Source organism: Tamandua tetradactyla, chromosome 1 (genome assembly GCF_023851605.1).
Source record: "Tamandua tetradactyla isolate mTamTet1 chromosome 1, mTamTet1.pri, whole genome shotgun sequence".
Taxonomy (NCBI): domain Eukaryota; kingdom Metazoa; phylum Chordata; class Mammalia; order Pilosa; family Myrmecophagidae; genus Tamandua; species Tamandua tetradactyla.
Window position 1 is genome coordinate 51,482,967 of NC_135327.1, and position 20,798 is coordinate 51,503,764.

General features: G+C 39.0%; 1 protein-coding gene across 16 annotated transcripts in view; it reads right to left on the minus strand.

The window, feature by feature from the left end:
- Positions 1–20,798, minus strand: part of PLCB4 (phospholipase C beta 4) — a 399,612-nt gene that overhangs the window by 83,163 nt on the left and 295,651 nt on the right. For all 16 annotated transcript variants that reach the window (XM_077115609.1, XM_077115566.1, XM_077115557.1 and 13 more), the window contains 8 exons: positions 19,258–19,339; positions 18,049–18,149; positions 17,363–17,420; positions 10,421–10,529; positions 4,905–5,115; positions 3,712–3,805; positions 1,051–1,130; positions 498–582 (listed from right to left, as the gene is read on the minus strand). In XM_077115609.1, coding sequence (XP_076971724.1) covers positions 498–582; positions 1,051–1,130; positions 3,712–3,805; positions 4,905–5,115; positions 10,421–10,529; positions 17,363–17,420; positions 18,049–18,149; positions 19,258–19,339 — 820 coding nt within the window. The remainder of the gene's footprint in view (positions 1–497; positions 583–1,050; positions 1,131–3,711; positions 3,806–4,904; positions 5,116–10,420; positions 10,530–17,362; positions 17,421–18,048; positions 18,150–19,257; positions 19,340–20,798) is intronic.

Below are 20,798 nucleotides of genomic sequence, written 5' to 3' on the forward strand. Positions count from 1 at the left end.
ACTTTAATCTACAGAACATTACACAGCAGCAGGCGCCATGGCTTCCGAACCTCAGGTGCACATTTGAGTCACCTGGACAGCTTTAAAGAACAAAATGTTTCATTCCTGCCTTGGATCAACTATATTAGAATCTCTAAGAGTGGAGCCCTGAAATAAGTTTTCGTTGTTGTTTTAACAGCTCCCCAGGGGATTCTAAGATAACTAAAGTTGAGAACCACTGCTGAGTTTAGACTCCAGGCCAGTGACTGCTTTATGAAATTTCCAGATGGAGAACCCAAAACCCATAAGACCTTAAGATCTTCCAAATTAAATTGAACCAGACATTTATTTTATGTCTCTCTCTACATAGTCCTCTGAAGCAGGTTGAGAGTACCAAAGTATTTAAATAAACATGCAGATCTTTAGCGTTAATCCTCCAGTACTGCTTGACCCTTTAAGAAATGAATTTCAAAACAAACCCATTCATGCTAGAAATATGGTTGGCTAAAAATACATACTGGATGTGATTCAAGTGCTTGTTTCAACAGGAGATCCCCAAATAGATCTTCACAATACTTGGACATCTTGTACTGTTGATATTTGCTGGAGAAAAAGAACCAGCATTTGTAAATTCAAATATCTATTAACAATCTAAGAATAAGAAACACCTATTCCTAGGCAATTAAAAAGTCTCTGCAAAACATATCATTGTCCTCTTGATGTTAATGTGAGATATACTCTGAAATACCACAAACTTTAACTGGTGGAATTAAAAAAAAAAAAAAGTTTCTGCCCCCAAATTAAAAGCTGGTAAGTGGAATAAAAAGCATCTTTTAAGTGAATGAAGTCTGCTTTCAAATATACTTCCAAATCCTTCAGTTCAGTGGAACTTTAAGGAAGCATTTTTCTTTTTTTTTTTTTTTTCCATAAGACTACATGTCTTTGCTGGAATATTATTTGGTAGGTAGAACTTCAGAAAATAAACTGTTCAGCTGTCTTAAAAGATGCCGAGCATGGATGGGAGTTAGGAAATAACTACTAAGAGACCTGGAGAAGAATGAATCATTATACCTGCAGTGATTTTCAAAGGAGAGAATGACAGGATATTCGGATGTGACAAATGCAGTTTCCTTGATGGCTTGAATCACATCCTTTAAAGATAAACAGCATTAATGAATGAAAAGAGCAAAAAATTTTAAGGCACCTGAAATTACTCAGAGGCTACTTAATTTGAGCCTTTCAGAAAGTCAAAATCCTGCAATTTAGACCTGGAGCACCCATTTATACCTTGATAAAGCTACAGGTTGAGTCCCCTGTGGTTAGACCTTGGGTGTCATTAATGGTAAATGACAATTTTTTGTTCAAAGCCATCTTTTATTTCTTCATAATTATGTTGCTATTTGCTTACATTACCTCTAAATGGTATACCAGTGCCTCGCTTGATAAACTGAAGACAGGTTTTGAGCATTCAGCTATTCTCAGTGAGGACGAGGTCACTAAATAGACCTCTCCTCTCCTCCTTCCATCTCAGAGAGAAATCTCGGGATAGTAAACTAAGGGCTGTTGGAAGCTTTTATTGGCTTTCCTTTGTGTTTATGAATCATTCTTGGCTACATTTCATTAACTCAATACAGACTTCTGTAGTGGTGAGACATTTGCACTATCCCTTGTTTTCCATTAGCCTGGTGAAAAAAAAAAGGTCACCAGGAAAGGATTCTTTTGTTGGTCAAGTAACACTTAAGGTAAAACACAAAGTCTTCTTGCTCCCCCTCCTTGCTATACAGAGCCTGACCACTTGATATAACTTTTGAATGAGCTGAGCATGTCCTCTCTCCCCACTATCACTTTGAGCCCCTAACAAATGACTGGCCCTGCTCTCTGCTTACCTTTAGAAAGAACATCTACCTACAGATTAAAGCTTCTACAACCAGAACATCATATTTGGTAAAAATACCCAAGTCTTGTTGGTTTATAGCTAACCACAAGGCAAGTCCCATCATTCTAGCAATCAGGAAAACATTTTGCAATAGTTACCCAGGAAAGTCCATTTGAAAGTATAATTGGATGCCCTTGAAGTATTTTCTTGAGATCTCCCTAAGGCTCAGCTGGTCATTTAATTAATTCTTGTGGAAAGTTTTTCCCCCAAAACTGTCTATTTGAGCTGACCAAGAATTCTTCCTTGGAGAAAATCCTGACTTTGCCTTTGGGTTCTCTTTGGCTCACCTTCAAGCTGAGGAGGCATGGCCTTCTTTCATCTATGCTTCTTTGCTCAGGTCTTTAGTTCTCTAGAGAGGACACTGACCCTCCCTGTCAGTTTGGCAGACTATGCAAACTGATGATTTCTCACTTCAGTGAACTTTTGGTACTTCTCAGGGAGCATACTCTTGAATTCACTGCTGCGCAAAGCTCACCAACGTGTTGGCTAAGAGAAATGACACGCATGGGGTATTATGTGTCTAGGTCCTAAGCATCTGTGTTTTAAATAATACCCCCGATCATTTTTCACATGAGGGCAGGGTTGAAAGCTGCTGCTCTGGGTTCCATAATATCTACCCCTTGTTACAGTAGACCAACAGAGACCAATGCCCTGACATATTAGCAAACTACAGAAATTCTTTTTCTTTTCTTTTTTTAAATTTTCTTCTTTGGCAAGGTATCACTAGGCCATATAATGCTTTTAGAAACCAGCCTTGCAATTGTACATTGACATTACCAATTGGCCATTACTAAGATGAATTCACTGCTTGAATTCACTGCTGCGCAAAGCTCACCAACGTGTTGGCTAAGAGAAATGACACGCATGGGGTATTATGTGTCTAGGTCCTAAGCATCTGTGTTTTAAATAATACCCCCGATCATTTTTCACATGAGGGCAGGGTTGAAAGCTGCTGCTCTGGGTTCCATAATATCTACCCCTTGTTACAGTAGACCAACAGAGACCAATGCCCTGACATATTAGCAAACTACAGAAATTCTTTTTCTTTTCTTTTTTTAAATTTTCTTCTTTGGCAAGGTATCACTAGGCCATATAATGCTTTTAGAAACCAGCCTTGCAATTGTACATTGACATTACCAATTGGCCATTACTAAGATGCCTATCTGTAAAACCATAGATTCTTCTCTACTGTCCTCAGGAAATAATGTTTTTCTGATCTCTGTGCTGGGATTAGCTGCATTCTCTAGACCATTTGCTCTTTTTGTACTTGATGGATCCTGTCATGTTTTTCTCCTTGTACTGAATTCTACAAAGCTTGGAGCCCGATTTGTGGTATGGTTTACCAGTTTATAGGACTTCTTGGAAAGCATTCATACACTCTAACCTCACTGCTGGCAATCTTATCCTATCTTTTTACACTGTGGGCAATATTTATAAACTTTCATTTTTTGTATTTTATTTATCCTTTTATGCCACCTTGAAGTCTTTCAGGAATAATACAAAGTAAGTACATACATAAGAAAATGAAAGACCATTTTTAAAGTAAGTAGAATAAGGTGAACTCTACCAGAGACACCTCATTTTATGGCACAGTCACCAACTGACAGCAGGAAAAGCAGCATGAAGAGGATAGTAAGAGGAGAAAAATCTTTTTCTTGACTTTCTCTTCCAAACTGGAATAAAGGAATGTGAAGGTAAAATGCTTGCGAAAAGGAAAAATATTTCCTTCTCTCCATATTTTCTGCATTTTCACAATCATTTGGAAGAGGCTGTGGCTGTGTAATTTTAAAACTTACTTTAAAGAGGATGTCTGTGCACATGGCTTTTCCATGAGTTATTATCGGTTCCTGATCTTCACCTTTTCCATCCCAGCAGTCAAGTTCAATACATCTAGGAACACAGTGAGATTACAATATTGCCCCATTGCAATAAAATAGTGTGTGCACAAATGAAAAGATAGAAAAATACTTTGCTTTCTTACAGAAGTAGAAAATGGAATGAATTTAACATGGTCATTTTGTGGGGCATATAGATTGAAACCATTATTATACTCTCCATCGGGTGGGTGTCATCAAAACATGCTGTCCAAGAAAAAAAGAGACATTAGGGAACATAAACTGTAGTGGTGGATGAAATCCCAGTTGTGACAAAGATGCAATAAAACACAATTTGGGGGGGTGCACGGGTGGTTGAGTGGTAGAAGCCTTTCATATGGGAGACCCGGGTTCAATTCCTGGACAGTGCACCCCCCCCCCCAAAAAAAATCACATAATTTGGGGACAATTGGGAACGTCTGAATATGGGCTGAATCTTATATGATGTTAAAGAATAATTGTTAAATTTCCTTAGGTGGAATAATGTTACTTTGGCCATGTTAGAAAATGTTCTTATAGTTTTAATTATTCATACCAAAACATTCAGAGTAATTGATTTCTTTTAAAGCATTTCTATATACAAAACAGTAGTGAGTTAAAAAATAAAGTACTGACTATTGATAACCAAGAAGAAAATCATAATTAGCTTCATTTCTTGGTTTTCACTTTAAACATTTTTTGCCAAATTTTATATTTAAATATTTAGCTGTTTCTATGAAAAGAAAACCATTTTCAGTAATTTTCATTCTTGGAGAACACAACTTTAAGACTTTCAACCCTTGCAAATGAAACTACCAGAGATACCCGATTGGTTGTCTGTGATCAATAGAAAACTCTACACAACTTCTTAAAACATGCATTTTTCCTTTTTTTTTTGCAATTTTTGGGGCATATTATCAATTTGCAGTAAAAATATTTTTTGGCCCACAGGAGGACTGTATACCTTTCTGGAACAAATATTGTTCTTTTTCTCAAGGCTAAATGTCAATCACAATCCATTAAAGACAAAAACAAATATCTCTTCACTGATCACTACTTAATATTTTTCAGAGAAAAGAAAATTAAATCAAAGGGTGCTATGCATAAAAAACAAACAGCCATCTTCAGTTTCCAACCTGCAACCAGCTAGGAGGATCTGTCTGTACATTTCTACCGAAGACTTTCCGCCAAACTGTCGGCCGGTGAGATAGGTGTTATGAGAAGAGCTGATGAAATAGTGAGCCAAAGGGTGATCCATTTCTTGGTAAAGTTCTAATCGATCTAGGAAGACAGGCGCATTTTCATCCGACATCAGATATCTGCAAAACCCATCACTTGATATGAGGCCTGGGGGGAAAAATATCATCTTAGTTGAAAATGTGGCTCTAGAAGATACAAATTTCATGTTACATTGGTGGAACTCAAGGAGACTTAAACAATAAGAGTGAACATTTCTTCACAGTCTCTTTCGCAAGAACTTTCACCTCTCAGAACTTGAGTTGCTGAATAATATAACAGAGTTGCACGTTATAATGGATGCATTCTGCAAATAGGCAGCATTCTGCTTTCATACCCACGAAACAGAAACACGCAATTCCCTAAATCAAAACTACTATGAGATACCACTTCACACCAACTAGGATGGCTATTATCAAGAAACAGAATATAAGAAGCGTTGGTGAGGATGTGGTGAAACTGGGACCCTTGTACATTGCCGCAGGGAATATAAAATGGTACCACTGAAGTGGGAAACAATTTGGCAGTTCCTCAAAAGGTTAAACATAAAAACATCAAGATGTATAGATGGCCCAGCAATCCCATTCCTAGGTACATATTCCAAAGGATTGAAAGCAGGGACTCAGAGGCTTGTATATCAACACTCACAGCAGCATTATTCACAGGGTAAAAGGTGGATGCGATCCAAGGGTCCATCAACAGATGAATGGGCAAACAAATCATGGTAGATCCAGACAACACAACAGTACTCAGATCTAAAAAGGAATGAAGTCCTGATACCTGCTACAGTGTGGATGAGTCTTGAAAACGTGTGCTAAGTGAAGAAGGCAGACACAAAAGGCCAAATTGCATTTATCATGAAATATCAGAGACAGAAAGTAGATTAGATGCCAGCAGAGGCTGTGTGCAGAGGGTAAAGGGAAGGGACTGCCTAAAAGGTAGAAGAGCTTCTCTTTGGGGTGATGAAAATGTTTTGGAAATGGATGGGTGGCAATGGTTCTACCATGCTGTGAATGCAACTGACGCCACTGGATTGTAAACTTAAAGAAAAGGTTAAAATGGCAACTTTTAATTTATATATGTTTTACCACAATAAAATTGAAAAGAAAAGAAAAGCACACAGCTTCTTAAGTTCAGGAATGCTTCGCCTCTGGAAACCCTTTCATACCAGGTTATTTGGTGACAAGGGGACAAGAAGCTCCATCCCTAGCTCTGGCTCTGCCACTCACTCACTGAACACTCCTGGGCCTCAGTTTCCTCTTCTGCCAAATGGGAAAGATACTAAATCACCCAATTTCCAGCCCTGCCATGACTGGTCAATGAGAATACACATGAGAGCTGTTCTGTAAAAAATGGAAAACATGCAATTGTAAAGCATCATTTTTCTCACCCACACAGAGAGGGTTTTTTTCTTAGAGACTCTTCTCTAAAAGGTGGCTCCTTTAGATTTAAACAATGCAGTTTTCCTGTTTTATTTGACAAACAAGGAGTATGGGGTTGGTGATAAGAGTGTGCAGTGGTAGTTGAAATGTTGTCCAGAGGGCTGATGTGCACTTCAGCAGCACTGTCCCAGCACAGGGCAGGCCACATGGTGACCCCAGGAGAGGACTTCTAGCCTGTCAATCATTGACAGTCTCAGCTTTTAGTTTTACTTAAGCATTTTAAGAGTTATAAACAACTTCAAGCTTACAGAAAAGTATAGATGATAGCAAAATAAAGAGCCATGTACCTGCAACACAGCTTTGTCAGATCCTAACAGTTTAGCATATCTGCATTACATTTTCTAAAGGGATATATACTTACACAATCAAAACATCCCACGTACCCCACTCAATTCCATTCCTTTCCATCTTCCTACTGCCCCACAGACATCACTACCTTGGTTTGTATAATATTGCACAAACGGGTTTGTGGCATTATTATATATGCACTTGTCCAAACAAGAAATTGTTTTGAATATTGTTTTAGTTTGCAAGCTGCCAGAATGTGATATACCAGAACTGGAACAGCTTTTAAAAATGGGAATTTAATAAGTTGCAAATTTACAGTTCTAAGCCTATAAAAATGTCCAAACTAAGGTATCCAGGGAAAAATCCTTTAACTAAAGGAAGGCTAATGAGTCAGGAACACCTCTGTCAGCTGGGTAGTCACATGGCTGGCATCTGCTGGTCCCTTGCTCCTGGGCTCTGTTGCTTTCAGCCTCTGCTCCTGTGGGAGTCTCTCACTTTGCTTCTCCTGGACTGGCTTTCCTCTCTTGGATTCGCTCTCCAGGTTCTGGCTTACTTAACATCTCATGGTGATGTCTGCTGGGCTCCAAGCATCTGTGTCAGCTCTCTCTGTCAGCTCTGTTGTTTCTGTAGACTCTGTTGTTTCTGGCTTTCTCCCAAATGTTTCCTCTTTTAAAGGATTCCAGTAAACTAATCAAGACCCATCTGGAATGAGTGGAGTCATATCTCCATCTAACCAAAATGTCACACCTACAATGGATATGTCACATCTCCGTGGAGATCATCTAATCACAAGTTACCAACCTACAGTATTGAATCAGGATTAAAAGAAAAGGCTGCTCACACAAGACTGGATCAGGATTAAGACATGGCTTTTCTGGAGTACAAATACTTTCAAACAAGCACAAATATTTTAAAAACTGTATAAAAGTTTGCCAACTATATGCATTTGCAATTTGCTATTTTTGCTCTATACTTTGAGGCTTGCCCAGAAAAATATGCAGCTGTCCATTTATTTTTCACTGAATGTATAGGAATCCACTTATGAATACATCAAAACTTATCCATTATTTTGTTGATGAACATCCAGGTCATTGCCAATTATAATGAGAAACATTTCTATAAAAATAAATGTACCTATCTCCTAGGGCACACTCACTCATTCAAAGTAGAAGTAATTTTTGAGGCACTGCAGTAGATACAGTGTTGGAAGAAACAGAGAAATTCTGCCTTCATAAAATTCATGCCATTATGGGTGAAAGAAACAAATTAACAAATAAATATAATGTCAGCTAAGTGTAGACAGTAAACGAAGGCAGGGAAAGAAGGTAATAAAGAATGACCAGAATACTGTTCAGATAAGGTGGCCAGCAAAAGTCCTGCTGAGGAGGGCACACCCATGCATGGGGAAAAAGCCCCATACCCAATGGGGGAACCCCTTATAGGGAGAAGGAACAACAGTGCCAAGACCTTGATGCAGGAGTGTGTGTGGCAAGTATGTTCAAGGACAGCAGGACAAGTTAGTTGACAAAATGGAGAAGTAGCTGGAAATGAGGTTGGAGAGGAAGCTAAGGGTAGCACCCACTAGGCTTTTATCCCCACTGAAGACTTAGAATTTTACTCTATCGTAAATAACATGACTGTATTTAGTTTTAAAAGGTTTACTCTGGCTGCTGTGCGGAACACCACTCTAAGGGCACTGAGTAGAAAGGAGAATGCTATATTTACAAGTCAACTGGCATCATCTAGGGAGAGATGATGCAGACTTGGAGAGTTTGGTAAGGGTGGCAGTGGCAACGATGAGAAATGACTCATTCAGGATTTGAGGATGGAACTTGTAGATTGGGCTGAGGGTTCAGATGAGATGTGAGAGAATGAAAGAAATCAAGGATAATTAAAGGGTTTGGGCTCGAAAATCTCGAGGAATAATGGTGCCTATTTCTAGGTTACAAAAGAAACATCTTGGGGATAGAATCTGGAAGAATCAAAACATATTGTGCGTGTACTTTTGAAATGCCCATTAGACACCAAATAGAGACTTCTAGCACTGGTGTGGGTCTTAAATGAGAGGTTGGATCTGACAGTTTAATCTGAAAGTCATATGCATATAGAAGAAACTTCAAGCAACAGACTAGAGTGAAGCTAGATGGGATGAAGCAGAGGCCTAAGGACCAATCTCTGGTCCAGAGCTGGAGAATGTATGAAAGATTCTTTAGGGTATCTAACTAGGAATGGAAATGCTGGGCTGGGTGAAAGCAGGTTTCCCACTTTATTAGTTAATTGCCAAAACCATCACTGACTTGGTTATCCCAATTTATGCTCTCACCAGGAGCATATAACAATGCCTTCTGCTCCACATTATCATCCACATTTGATAATGATGGATGCTAAAATTTGTTACATGTGAAATGAAGAAGCTACATTCTTCAGATGTGCCAGTGGCAGTTTCATAGACTTAAGACTTGGACGGACTTCAGAAATCACCTAATACACTCTTCAGTAATATCATTTATCAACCTGCTAAGGACTTGTGGATTCACACGTCTTTCTCTTTCAACAGACCACAATTGCCTTCAAGGCAGGGGAGCATCTCTTATTCAATTTTTAATCCCTGGCTTCTATTACAGTGCTTGGCATTCACTCAGTCCTCCACAAAATTTAAGGAATAAAGGGAGGGGAGAGAAATACCAGCTGAATGACTGCATGAACCCTTCCAACATAAGAGCATGGAAACTGAGCCCAAGTAACGGCCCCTTTAGAACCCAGGGAAAGCTGGTGGGCTCAGGGCTGGGGTCATGAGATGTTGTGGGCCAGGCATGGGTATCAACACTTCTATACAGGTCCAGAGAATGTATAAACTTTCAGCCTTATTCACTGGCATGAGATAGAATGGAAAAGAATCCCTATTCTAAAGAGGATGAGGAAATAGCCCATGAGACTCACAGTACACCTGGGGCAGAGAACTTGAACCTCAACCTCCTCTCTCTCTCCAGTGAGACATGCAGCCAGAGGTTCTAGCTTAGGGGTCCTCCAGCATCCTGTGACACTTATATTAATATCTCTCCAACCCTCTGCAGGTGTCGTCCACTGCTATGGGACCAGTTTTAAGTTTCCTTTCCATGCCCTTCTTTTGACAAATATTTGATTGGACAACACTGTTTCCAAAGTTTCAATGACAGGAGCAAAGGTCCAGCAATTTGAACAATTCGCTAAATCAATTCCTATTTAATTTCACATCAACCGCATTTAACTTCCATTACCAGAGGTCAAACAGCAGATGGGAGGACACGTCAAATCATGTATTAAATTTATGTGGCTTAGCAAAAGAAAAGAGAAAAAGGTGCAAATTTATATATGCCATGCAATTCTTTTTAAGCATTGCGTTTTTACATTTTGAGCATCATACAGTACTACAGATCTAAGAAAGCACATAATAGAAAAACCACTATGTGTTTAATAATACAATAAATTTAACATTAAACTGGAGGCAGCATGGGTGAATTCTGACCTAGGATAAAATGTATACTAACTTAGAATTGGAAAGAAAAATAAGTTGGTTATCAATTCTCAGCAGTAAGAGCCCCAAAACTTTTAAAAATACCTTTACCTAAGAATCCAAGTACTTTTAAAAGTCACATGTTTACTTGTACTTACTTAAGAAACGCATTATTTCTCTTACTGTTTATTACCTTTTCTCCTCAAATCTTCGTCAGGCTCATACATCTCAATGATCTGCATTGCCCTTTTAGCATCATAAAACGGGAATAAAATTTCATTCAGTCGAGGATCTCGTTGATGCTATGATTAGAAGGTAAGTCCATTTAGGTTGACATGTCTCACCTTGAGGTAGTACATATTATTCAAGTATATAATTTCTAAAACAAGATACTTCTAGAATATCACGCATATAGTCACTGTCTTTGTGTCTTTCTCCCTAAAACATAATTCAAAGAGTCCAAATTTGGGTGTACCTCATTGGTTCCGCTCACTGAACTAGAAAGGATATAAAGCCAAAAATACAATTTTCTTCAAAAATTGCAGGATAATTAATGTGGTGGACAACATTGTTTTCTAGTCCCCATATTAAGGTAAGAAGACATTTGGCACAAACGCCTATAAAACATGAGGTGTAATAATTAGACAAGCAAAGCAAAAAAAAAAAGATCCCCAGAATATTTCAAATAGATAATGTATTCATTTAAAGGCCAAAAGAACAGAAACACACAAAAAAACTAATGAACAGATGAACAGAAATAATTTTATTTCCATTCTGTCCCTCTGCATCAATTAAAAAATGTTGGGGCACTCTGAAAACTTCATATTTCTGAACAAATATTTTTGAAAAGTGAACCAATTGTAATATCAATGACAACTTATCAGCGTGAGAATATTTACAACCTATAAACAAAAAAAGTATTATATTTAAATATTGGTAGTTCAGAGACATCTTTTTCCGTTGGAAACCTAACTCCATTTGCCCTGAGGAAATTCTCTAGAACAAGTGAGTGACTAAGGTAGGGGAAGAGTGATGACATCACTCTTTTCAAATCAGCACCAGGTCAACTGGGCACCACAAGAGAGACCAAGAGCAAAGCTGTTCCTGCATTTCTATTGACCTGACTTCAAGGCAATGATAAATCCAACTTACTAAGCTATAACTCGTGTGTGTGTGTGTGTGTGTGTGTGTGTGTGTGTGTGCGCGCGCGTGTGTGTGTCTGGAGGCAGTGGGTCCATTAAACTTCTGTATTGTTGTGGTTTAAAGGACAACACAGTGTGTCCCTGGTCACCCATCCAAAAAAAAAAAGATAAATAAAGCAAACTTCAATGGCATGACAAATCAGCAGATGCATGCAAAACCTGGTCAATAAATAGGATGTTGGCAACTCTTTACCCAAATATATGCACAGACTTTGAAAAATACTGTTGAAAAGGCAGTTAAGAAATAACTGCTAAAAGTTCATATGGATTTCCCATTTGCTTCGGAATAATTTTGAAAAGTGGGTGACATAACATGACTGCTTTTGGCCAATGAACACTTGGTGTCATTTCTTAAAATATACGTGGCTTAGCCTTTTCTGGTCCTTACCTCCCCCCTGGCACCTCTGCCATCAAGTTAGGAGCATTAACTCATAGGACTTGATATCTTTTTTTTTCCAATTTATCCCAATGAAGCATGCTTCTGGTGTAATCTAAGAAGAAATTACAGCTCACGATAGCTCACATCCATGCATATGACAGAGCAGAAACTGATTTATGATATTAATATCAGGTCTTGGGACCATAAAGAACAATAGTTACGGGATATTGAAAGAGAAATTGTGAGGTGGACCATGGAATGCCAGGCAAGTATAGGCATGCAACATCTTGGCTGGGAAATCGATGCTGTCATGCTCAAGGAAATGACAAACTCTGCCCCCCTGGTGAGAATGCATTCCTTTAAAAACAAACAAAAAACCCTTAGTAGGTGCGTTCCTACTCCCATCTCTATAAACAACATCAAGGAAGAAGACAGATGCAAGATGAAAAGGGTCTTTTTTAAGCCCCAATGACAAGATGTTCGTGATTGGACACTATCTCTCTTACTGAAATTAAGTCTTTTGATTTAAAGATATGCTCATTCTGGGGCCCCTGGTGATGGGACAAATCCATATGAATTAAAAAGTGTGAGAAAGAAGGGATTTGGCTAAAGGGACAGAAGACTAAAATCAGGAAGAGGAAGGTAGGGAATTCAGGCGATCTCATGTGCTCTTTATGTAGGTACGCACGCATTCTGACATGGTACCACTCAAAGTGTGAGCTGGCACTGGCAGCATCCGTTTCACCACCGCCGCCTGGTAGTTAAAATGCGATTCTCTGGGGCGGGTCACAGTGGCCCAGCAGGCAGAGATCTCACCTGCATGCCAGAGACCTGGGCTCGATTCCCAGTGCCTGCCCATGCAAAAAACAAAAGTGCAATTCTTGAGCTCGGACCCAGGCTACTGAATCTGTTCTCTGGGGTGGGACCCAAGAATCTGTGTTTTAACAAGCCTTCCTGTGTTTTCTGATGCACTCAAGTTTAACCAGCAGCACTCTAACATCGAATGGTATACATTTTAACTTATTTGCTTCTCAGTCAACAAAGTACCTAAATCCTACAAGGAGAAAAGAATGCTAAATGTTTGAAATGCTTTCCCAATTAAACTCCATTATAATTTAGTCAGAAAGCATGCCCTTCATTAGAGCATTCTGTCTAAAAGAAGCAAGAGCCAGGAAAACCAAGTCCTAAAATAGATATATCATAATCCCCTATTCCAAAAATTATACTCACATTTTCAAAAGTATTAAAAACAGACCACATGAAATTGCATTTGCCTTTGCATCTGCTCCACCAGTTAATGTGATCTTTTGTTTTCCCTACAATTTTCACATTTCAAAATGGCAGGATGGTGTAATCTGAATAATCCAAAGGCAATAAAACAAATGGTAATGTTTGAGTCAAAATACTATAATTTTTGTGTAAAAAAGGCTATTTCCAGGAAATCTCCAAAGTAACAAAGTTTCAGAGTTCCACATGGACATAAACAGGATGAGGCAAATGCCCCATGGGAAATTTCATTGGCAATTTCTCAGATTCACAATCCTGAGTGGCCATCAGTTCCCACTTGGGATTCGGGGAAACAATGTACCCAAGACATTCACCCCATGGCGTCCAGTGCTTTGTAAAATGAAATTCTGAAAATCTTCCCATATGGGTCATAAAACTGTGTCAAGCGAATGAGAAGATAATGGACACAGCTCCATCATCATGCTTTACTCTCCCTGAGCACAGGCATAAACTGGCTTCTTTCCAAGTGGCACTGGGAGAGTTAGGTATCAACACTAATAATGTACAAGGGAGATGAAAAAGAGAGAAAGGAATAATTGGCCATGGCAAGCTGGCTTGTAAGACTAATTACTTCTCTCTCCCTTTGCTGATGCATTGAAGAATAAGGATATCCTAAGAGGAGAGCCTGAGCCCTTTCATATATTCTTTCACAAAAGAAATCAAATTTAGCTTTTATGCGACATGATAGCTGTGAAGCAGGGAGAAGATTGACAGAACAAGGAAATAAAGCTGACACTGGATAACTGTGGCCATCTGAGATCTTTTCCTCCTTTGTTTGGATCTTTCTGAACACTCCCCCTCCATGCAACTCCCACCCTGCAGGCTTTTAGTTGACACCACCTTGGTGAGAAGTCAAATAGAGAATGAAAGTGAACTAAAATCAATTTAGCTTTTCATTTGGAACAGGGAACGGGAGAAGAACAAACAGGAGCCCAGAGCTGCTACAGACAGACAACCAAGACACTGGGACACCACTACAAAGTGGTATCTAACTGTTTGGCAGCTCATGATGAGCATTTCCATCAGCTCTACTAGACGCTGCCATTTTTATAACATAGGAGAACATTCCCTTCTGAGGTCCACTGGACGGGACCAAGAAACATCACTGTGGCAAAATTTAAGACCTGAGTGGTAGATTTCCATAATGAAATTTTTTATGGAAAGTAACGATATATATGCTGTCGTCATATTCTTCCCACTTATACTAAGCATTCTAAGGAGGACTCCAGGTAATCCACTAGGGCAGTGCTTCACAAACTTTGATGTACTCAGGAATCATCTGGCAATCTTGTTCAATGTGGATGGTGATTCAGGAGGTCTAGGGCGGGACCCAAGATTCTATGTTTCTGACAAGCTCCCAGGAGATGCCGAAGCTGCTGGCCCACAGAGCTCATCTTGGGAAACAATGGATAGGGAAATCCTGAGAAGCAGATGAGGAGGCAAGTCTGAAGGTACAACTGAAAAGAAAGTTTCTCTCAGTCCATTTGATAGGAACAAGAAATATCTGTGGCAAATCGTTGCTGATGGGATGGAGATGTGGAAGGGGCTACAAATCCCCACACAGAGACCCAAGCAGTGAAGCACCAATCATCTCTCTTCTCCTTCCTTCTTCTGGAGGTACACACTAGGAGACTGAGCAGAAAGTCGCATTTAAAGAGTAAAGGGATTTATGAGCCTGGAGCGCAGAAAGCATGACTTGCTAATATAAATGGGAATTTTTTTCCCTATTACCTATTCTAGTTGTTTAACGATGGTACACAGCATACCTATTGATTTTGTTTTGTTGATGGGTTTCTCTGGGTGCCTGCTGAACTCTCTTAATTTGAAGAGTTTTTCAATTTATTCTTTTTATTATGGGTAGATCATCTGCAAATGAGAGTAGGGTCTTATCTTTTCAAGTGTTCATGAGATTTGCGTACTTTTCCTTGTCTTATTGCATGATCCAGGGCATGCAGTGTTTTTTCCGAATTGCTGACATTATGTGACTACGACATTTTGAAAATGTGTAGGGCTAAACTTTTGGAGTCACAGACCCTTACATTCCAATACCTTTTCCTTTCCTGGGTATTTTTCTGTTTCCTTTCATTACGGGTTTTGAAGTTCCGCTACCCGAGGGATGTTTTTGATTTGGGGGAGATAGAAGGAATAAGATTAGGACTCAAAGGAGAGGTGGCAATGATCTGGCAGAAATGTCTGTAATTTAACAAAACTTCTCCAAGGATACATTAGGATATTTGTCAAGATCTTCAGGTTGAGTAGACTTGAATAGAAAAAGGAAGAGATTCAGGGCAGACATTTAGTATATTTGTTTAAAAATAAAGCTTCCATACTTTCTTGGACTGTCTTGTAGTCTCTACAATGTAAAGAAATCTGGAATCACAGTGATTCTAGATTTTCCCACCAAAAAATTCAAAGTGCTTCCTATTGTTTTCGGGAGGCCAGATAGAAGGAAACATAAAAAAACAAATGAATACTCCCTGAGCACAGCAACAGCGCTAGATAAAAGTTTACCATATAAGTATTTTAGGAAAGAATTTGGATGGCAGAGTAAGAACATTTTGGTAATTGTACTTTATAAATATTATATGTTACATCTGAGAATAACAAGTATTATAGGATTAATTATTGGGTAGGCCAACAAAAACAACCCATGAAAGAAAAACATGAGATACAAGCCCCATGAATGCAGCACCTATCCTTAAGACTTCAGAATTGTTTCTTTATTTGAGCAGTGAAATGCAGTTCTAAGGTCTGGCTGGGGTGAATTTCACACCAGAGTACACAGGGGGGCTTTTTTCTTTAAGGAAGTGGCAAATTGAGGATGATTTTCTCCTCTCCACTAAATGTCTTTACTTTTAGTAGGAAGCAGAATCCCTGTCATTTCACCAAAACTTATGATGGTCAATGATCCCAAGTACATGAAGAAACTGAAGGAAATAGCATGATTTAAAAAAATGCAGGGGGAGCAAGATGGGGTCAAGGAAACAAAGAAGGCAATTTAACTTCTGAGTAACTGAGACATAAGAATGTGGATAATATCTGGGTAAAGAGTATGAACACAGTATTCGCATGACTAAAAGTGAGTGGAGCAGAAAAACTTGAAATATTTTCAAGCAAAATAGTGTATTATACTGAAAGGATTATTTAAAAGTGGAAGCATCTGTGCAAATATATGGAATACCTTTTTCTTTCTTGCTTCTAAAGTGCAACCTTATAAACTGGGAGCTACAGCACTCAAAGGGAAAGAAAAGAGAATGTTTTTGGTAAACATATGATTTGTCTCTATAAATTGTCAAATCATGGTTTTTCTTCTTTTTTTTTTCTTAGGACAAGACACTCATGGCTGGCATGATGCTTTCTTTTTAACGTTTTCTCTTTATGTCTCACAATAGTTAACGTAAGTTTTTTGTAAACAAAAATATATTATCTAACTTCACATAAAGTGTTCTTTACTATTGTATTCAGAAGAAACTGAATTTCCCTTTTTTCTAGATTAACCGCAGCTTTAACCAATTTCACTGAAGAAAAAACACTTATTTGTATATGTTGAGAAAAAAGAAGTTAATTTAGCTGTCACAGATATTGTAATCTTTACTGGTTTCAAAATATTTTTCTCTTGTGCTTGAGAAAATTTTGTCAACCAGTTTTGGTTGTTAAGTGAATGAGCTCTGAGCTTGTTATAAAAAGTGAAAACATAACCTGCAATCCAATTGGCCTGATTCATAGAATTTCACCCAAGAACTGAAGTGTTTTGCTTGTTGTCAAAATATTCTGTTTGAACCTACATATTTTTCTTACATGCAATCCATTAAAAAAAAAAAAACAAAGCTTTCCAGTCCATGCATAGGTATGAGAAAATGTTAGCAATGGAGAATCCAACTACAGTGCCATAAACTTAATCCATTTGTTTTCTATTTAATGAGATCAATAGAAAAAAAAACATAAGTATCTTGAATATCATCTTGCAAAAACACAGACATATTTAATTAAATGAATATATTATAAAATTCACACGCACACACAGAACCAGAGCTACACATCACAGCAAGAAACCAACAAAAAGCAGCGTGCAAAGCCAACGTGTAGGAAGCACATGAACATACAAGGTCAGCAGCTGATTTTTGCACCTGGTAAAGCCATAATGGAAAGATCAGCAGTTCAAAAGCAAAGCAGATGATGGCGGATGAGGCAGGCATGCAATGAGGACACTGGAGGAGGCAAGCCACCGCACACAGACTTGATGGAGTTAATGTATGAAAAAGCTTACTTCATTTAGAAAGCTCACTAATTGGTCTACCGTTAAATAATCAGTTTTGTCTCCATTGCTGAAAAGGAATTTATTAGAAAAAGTAAGTTTTGGTATATGATGCTACAGGAGGTACGATTTACATGTTGACATTTATTGATAACTTCTAAACTTACTTTCTAACCCTGAAATACTGGTGCTTTCTTAAAATTGCCAGAGACTGCTTATAAGAAACATCATCATCATCATCATCATCAAAGGAAACTCCCTCTAGCTCAAAGAAACTGTCTGTAATTCCTCTTCTTTAGCATTATTAAAGTATGTTAATTTCAAAAACAACATGTAAGTCATCCATTTGAAATAACTGGAATGAATGAACTTCTCAACAACATAATAACATTCCGAATACTCTAGTTAGTTCACATAATGGGTTAATACCTAAAGGAGCAGGTTAAAATTGTAGGTAGTTAGTAAAGCCAATGCAAGGGGGGGGTGGGAAAGAATTCCAGGTGCTGCCATAAACTCATGTAAAAGTGTCTCCAAAGCTCAGAGTCAACTGGTCCCCTGCTCACCTAAAGGGTGAAAGTTTAACCCTGACTAAATACTTCTCCAGACTACTGCCATATTCTATTAAAATAAAGTGACAAAAAAAGCTTTAAAAGTCTACAAGGACATGTATAGGCTATTTTCTCATAAATGGAACTTACATTTTTCTAAAAAGATCCTCTATATCTGTCCGAGGACAAATCTTTTGTGTCAGTTCATAGAACTTTTCGTAAGTAAATGCTGCAGGCTCAATTTCATCATTCTGTAAAGAAGAAGATGATCATTAATCACAAAACAGTTTTTTCCCCTTGAAGGGCAGGGCTTTAAGGGGTCACAAAGCAAAGTGGTGACCTCTTGGAACCCAGCTCTCATTGCTCAGGTGGCCAACTCAATACCTGCAGCCATCACCCTGCCACCTCCTTAAAATAAACCATGTGTGGGGTACATGGGTGGTTCAGTGGTAGAATGCTTGCCCTCCATGCAGGACGCCTGGGTTCGATTCCTGGATCACGCACCCCCTGCCCCCCAAAATACAGCATGTGTGAAGGAACATCCCTATGGGTTTGAGCCTGCAAACTTCTGACAATAGCTGGGCTAACTCTGGAAGGCACCCCAAAGAACAAATATGCAGAAACATTTCCTTCTTCTTGCCTTGAGGAAGTAAAGTACCTGCCTACATGAGGAATGCTGAAAAAAACCATGTCCAAGGTTTAATGATGCTTATTTTGTGAATTTTTACAAGACCATATAAAGGGGCTGAGGACAACCATACAAAATTTTACTCTTCCTACTGGAATTTATATTTTGAATAGGATTTGTTAAAGTAGTAACAGGTTTAAGTTATTCTAGGAGCCAGTGAATTAATTTCAATTATTTTAAATTTGAAGCATCATGGACACAAAGGCTTTCTATGGGGAGAGGTGCTTTATAAAATCCCACAAAGCCACTGCGAAGAAGTGGAATTAGTTACTACTTCACGCTGACCTTGAGCTTAGATGAGGCAGCGTTGACCGACTTCTCTAAAATGAGCTCGGCCACATGAACATGTGAAAGGGCAGCCTTGCTGTCCTGCCCTGTTCTTATTTTAGTTGACAAAACATTTAAGGGTATGCTATTTGAATTTTAAGACATTTAGGTTAAAATGCTAAGAATAAAAAAAATAAGGAAGGGAGGGAGGGAAAGATGGGGAGGGAATGGGGCAGAGGGAAAAGGAAAACAAGCCAGCAGGCAGCAAGAATAGTAACTGCTCTGCATGTAACTGAATCTAATTCTGAATCTAATTGAGATCAGTTTAATATAAGTAAGGTGGCTTATTACATATGAGGACATAAATAAAATGATTTTAGAAACATTATGAAATTAACGACTACCTTTCCACTAGGAAGACCCAGCTCCTTGAGTGCTTGAAAGATCACCTTTTCTGTTTTCCCTGATGCAAAGGTTCTAGTAATACTAGGGCAGAAAAGATAAAAAAAGATTCAAGTTATTGTCCATTCTGTTCGATTTGAGGCAAAGATCCAAGTAATACTAGGGCTGAGGGGTGAAGGGAGAAGGAGGAGAATTCAGTTACTTCCCATTTCTTAGCATTTTTAGTTTCCCTAATGAGCTCCTGCAATGTCCCTCTCCTCTTGTCACCAGAACTGCTTCTGCTAGTCACAACTGGATTCTAAGATTCGAGGTACCCCTCAGCACTGTGAAAACTAGGGGTTGGGGGGACCTTTAGGGATACTGCTGTTGGACAAAAATGATGAATTTTGATCCTACCAAATTACTTTCTTGGAAACGAGGATTTTGGTGGATGGGATAGTGGCTCTAGAATAAATCTGCACTGTTCACAGTAGCTGAGTTTGGTGGGGGGGGGGGGGCAGTAGGCCCCTTAGAATGCAGCCCATACTTGTGCTTGCCCTTAAACTGGTTTTCACACCGTCAGCAGATGCATATCATATGTGTGTGTGTGTGTGTTTCCCCCAAGCTAAGCACCTGCGAGCATTCTGAAATGTTGACTGTCTCAATCAAGGATTAGGGACTTCATCATGGAACTGACAGGCAGGGGGGCAGGGAATAGATAGATGGACAAGGGAATGATTATTCAATGTTTCAAAAGAATCTTGGTACTACCTCTGACATGGTATATTTTAAATAGCGCTCTGAACCAGTCCAGTGAACATCAAGGCCAATGGAGCAGACAACACCTGAAAGAACCTGATTCTTGGTGATGACAAAGGTAGGAAAGGGAGACTCCCTATTGTAAGCGCATTGACGATGCTCAGAATCCATGGAAGCCACAGCAGAGAAGACTTGATATGCTGGAACTCTACATTCTGCTCCAAACCACACCTTAGCCACCCCTACGATCCCCCATTTGCTCCCTGATGGTAAACTCACTTCTCACCCTAATGATAATTTAAACTCTAAATTTGGAAGTACAGCCTTGACTTGAAGATAGTACTTACTTTTATCTGTGAAGCTTGGGTTTAGGCTACCACCCCTGTGAGCACCCGAGGAATTTTATCAGCATCTCCCCACCCACCTCCCACTCTTTCATACTTTCCACCATTCGTGCTAAGTGGAGGGCAAGCTAATGTAAGCACTGACAGCCAGTTCATCTCAAAGAGTAGGGGAAAGCGTCAATTCAACTTCAGAGTACAACGTCCCAAAATAGACCAGGAAGAATTACCTTTAGGTAAGTCAATTAGCTCATTCAAAGCTTTAGCCTTTCGTACTAGCTCCAAAGAAACTTCAAGAAGGACATTTTTAAAAGTGCTCAAGACAGTTGTATCCAAATGTAATGAGGCCTGTGAATTCTCTCTAATAGATCTACAGATCTAGCATGGCTTATATGAGTGGGATACCAAGGAACTTGGTTGACAGGTCACTTTTATAGCATCAAGGGTGCTACATCACACTGCCC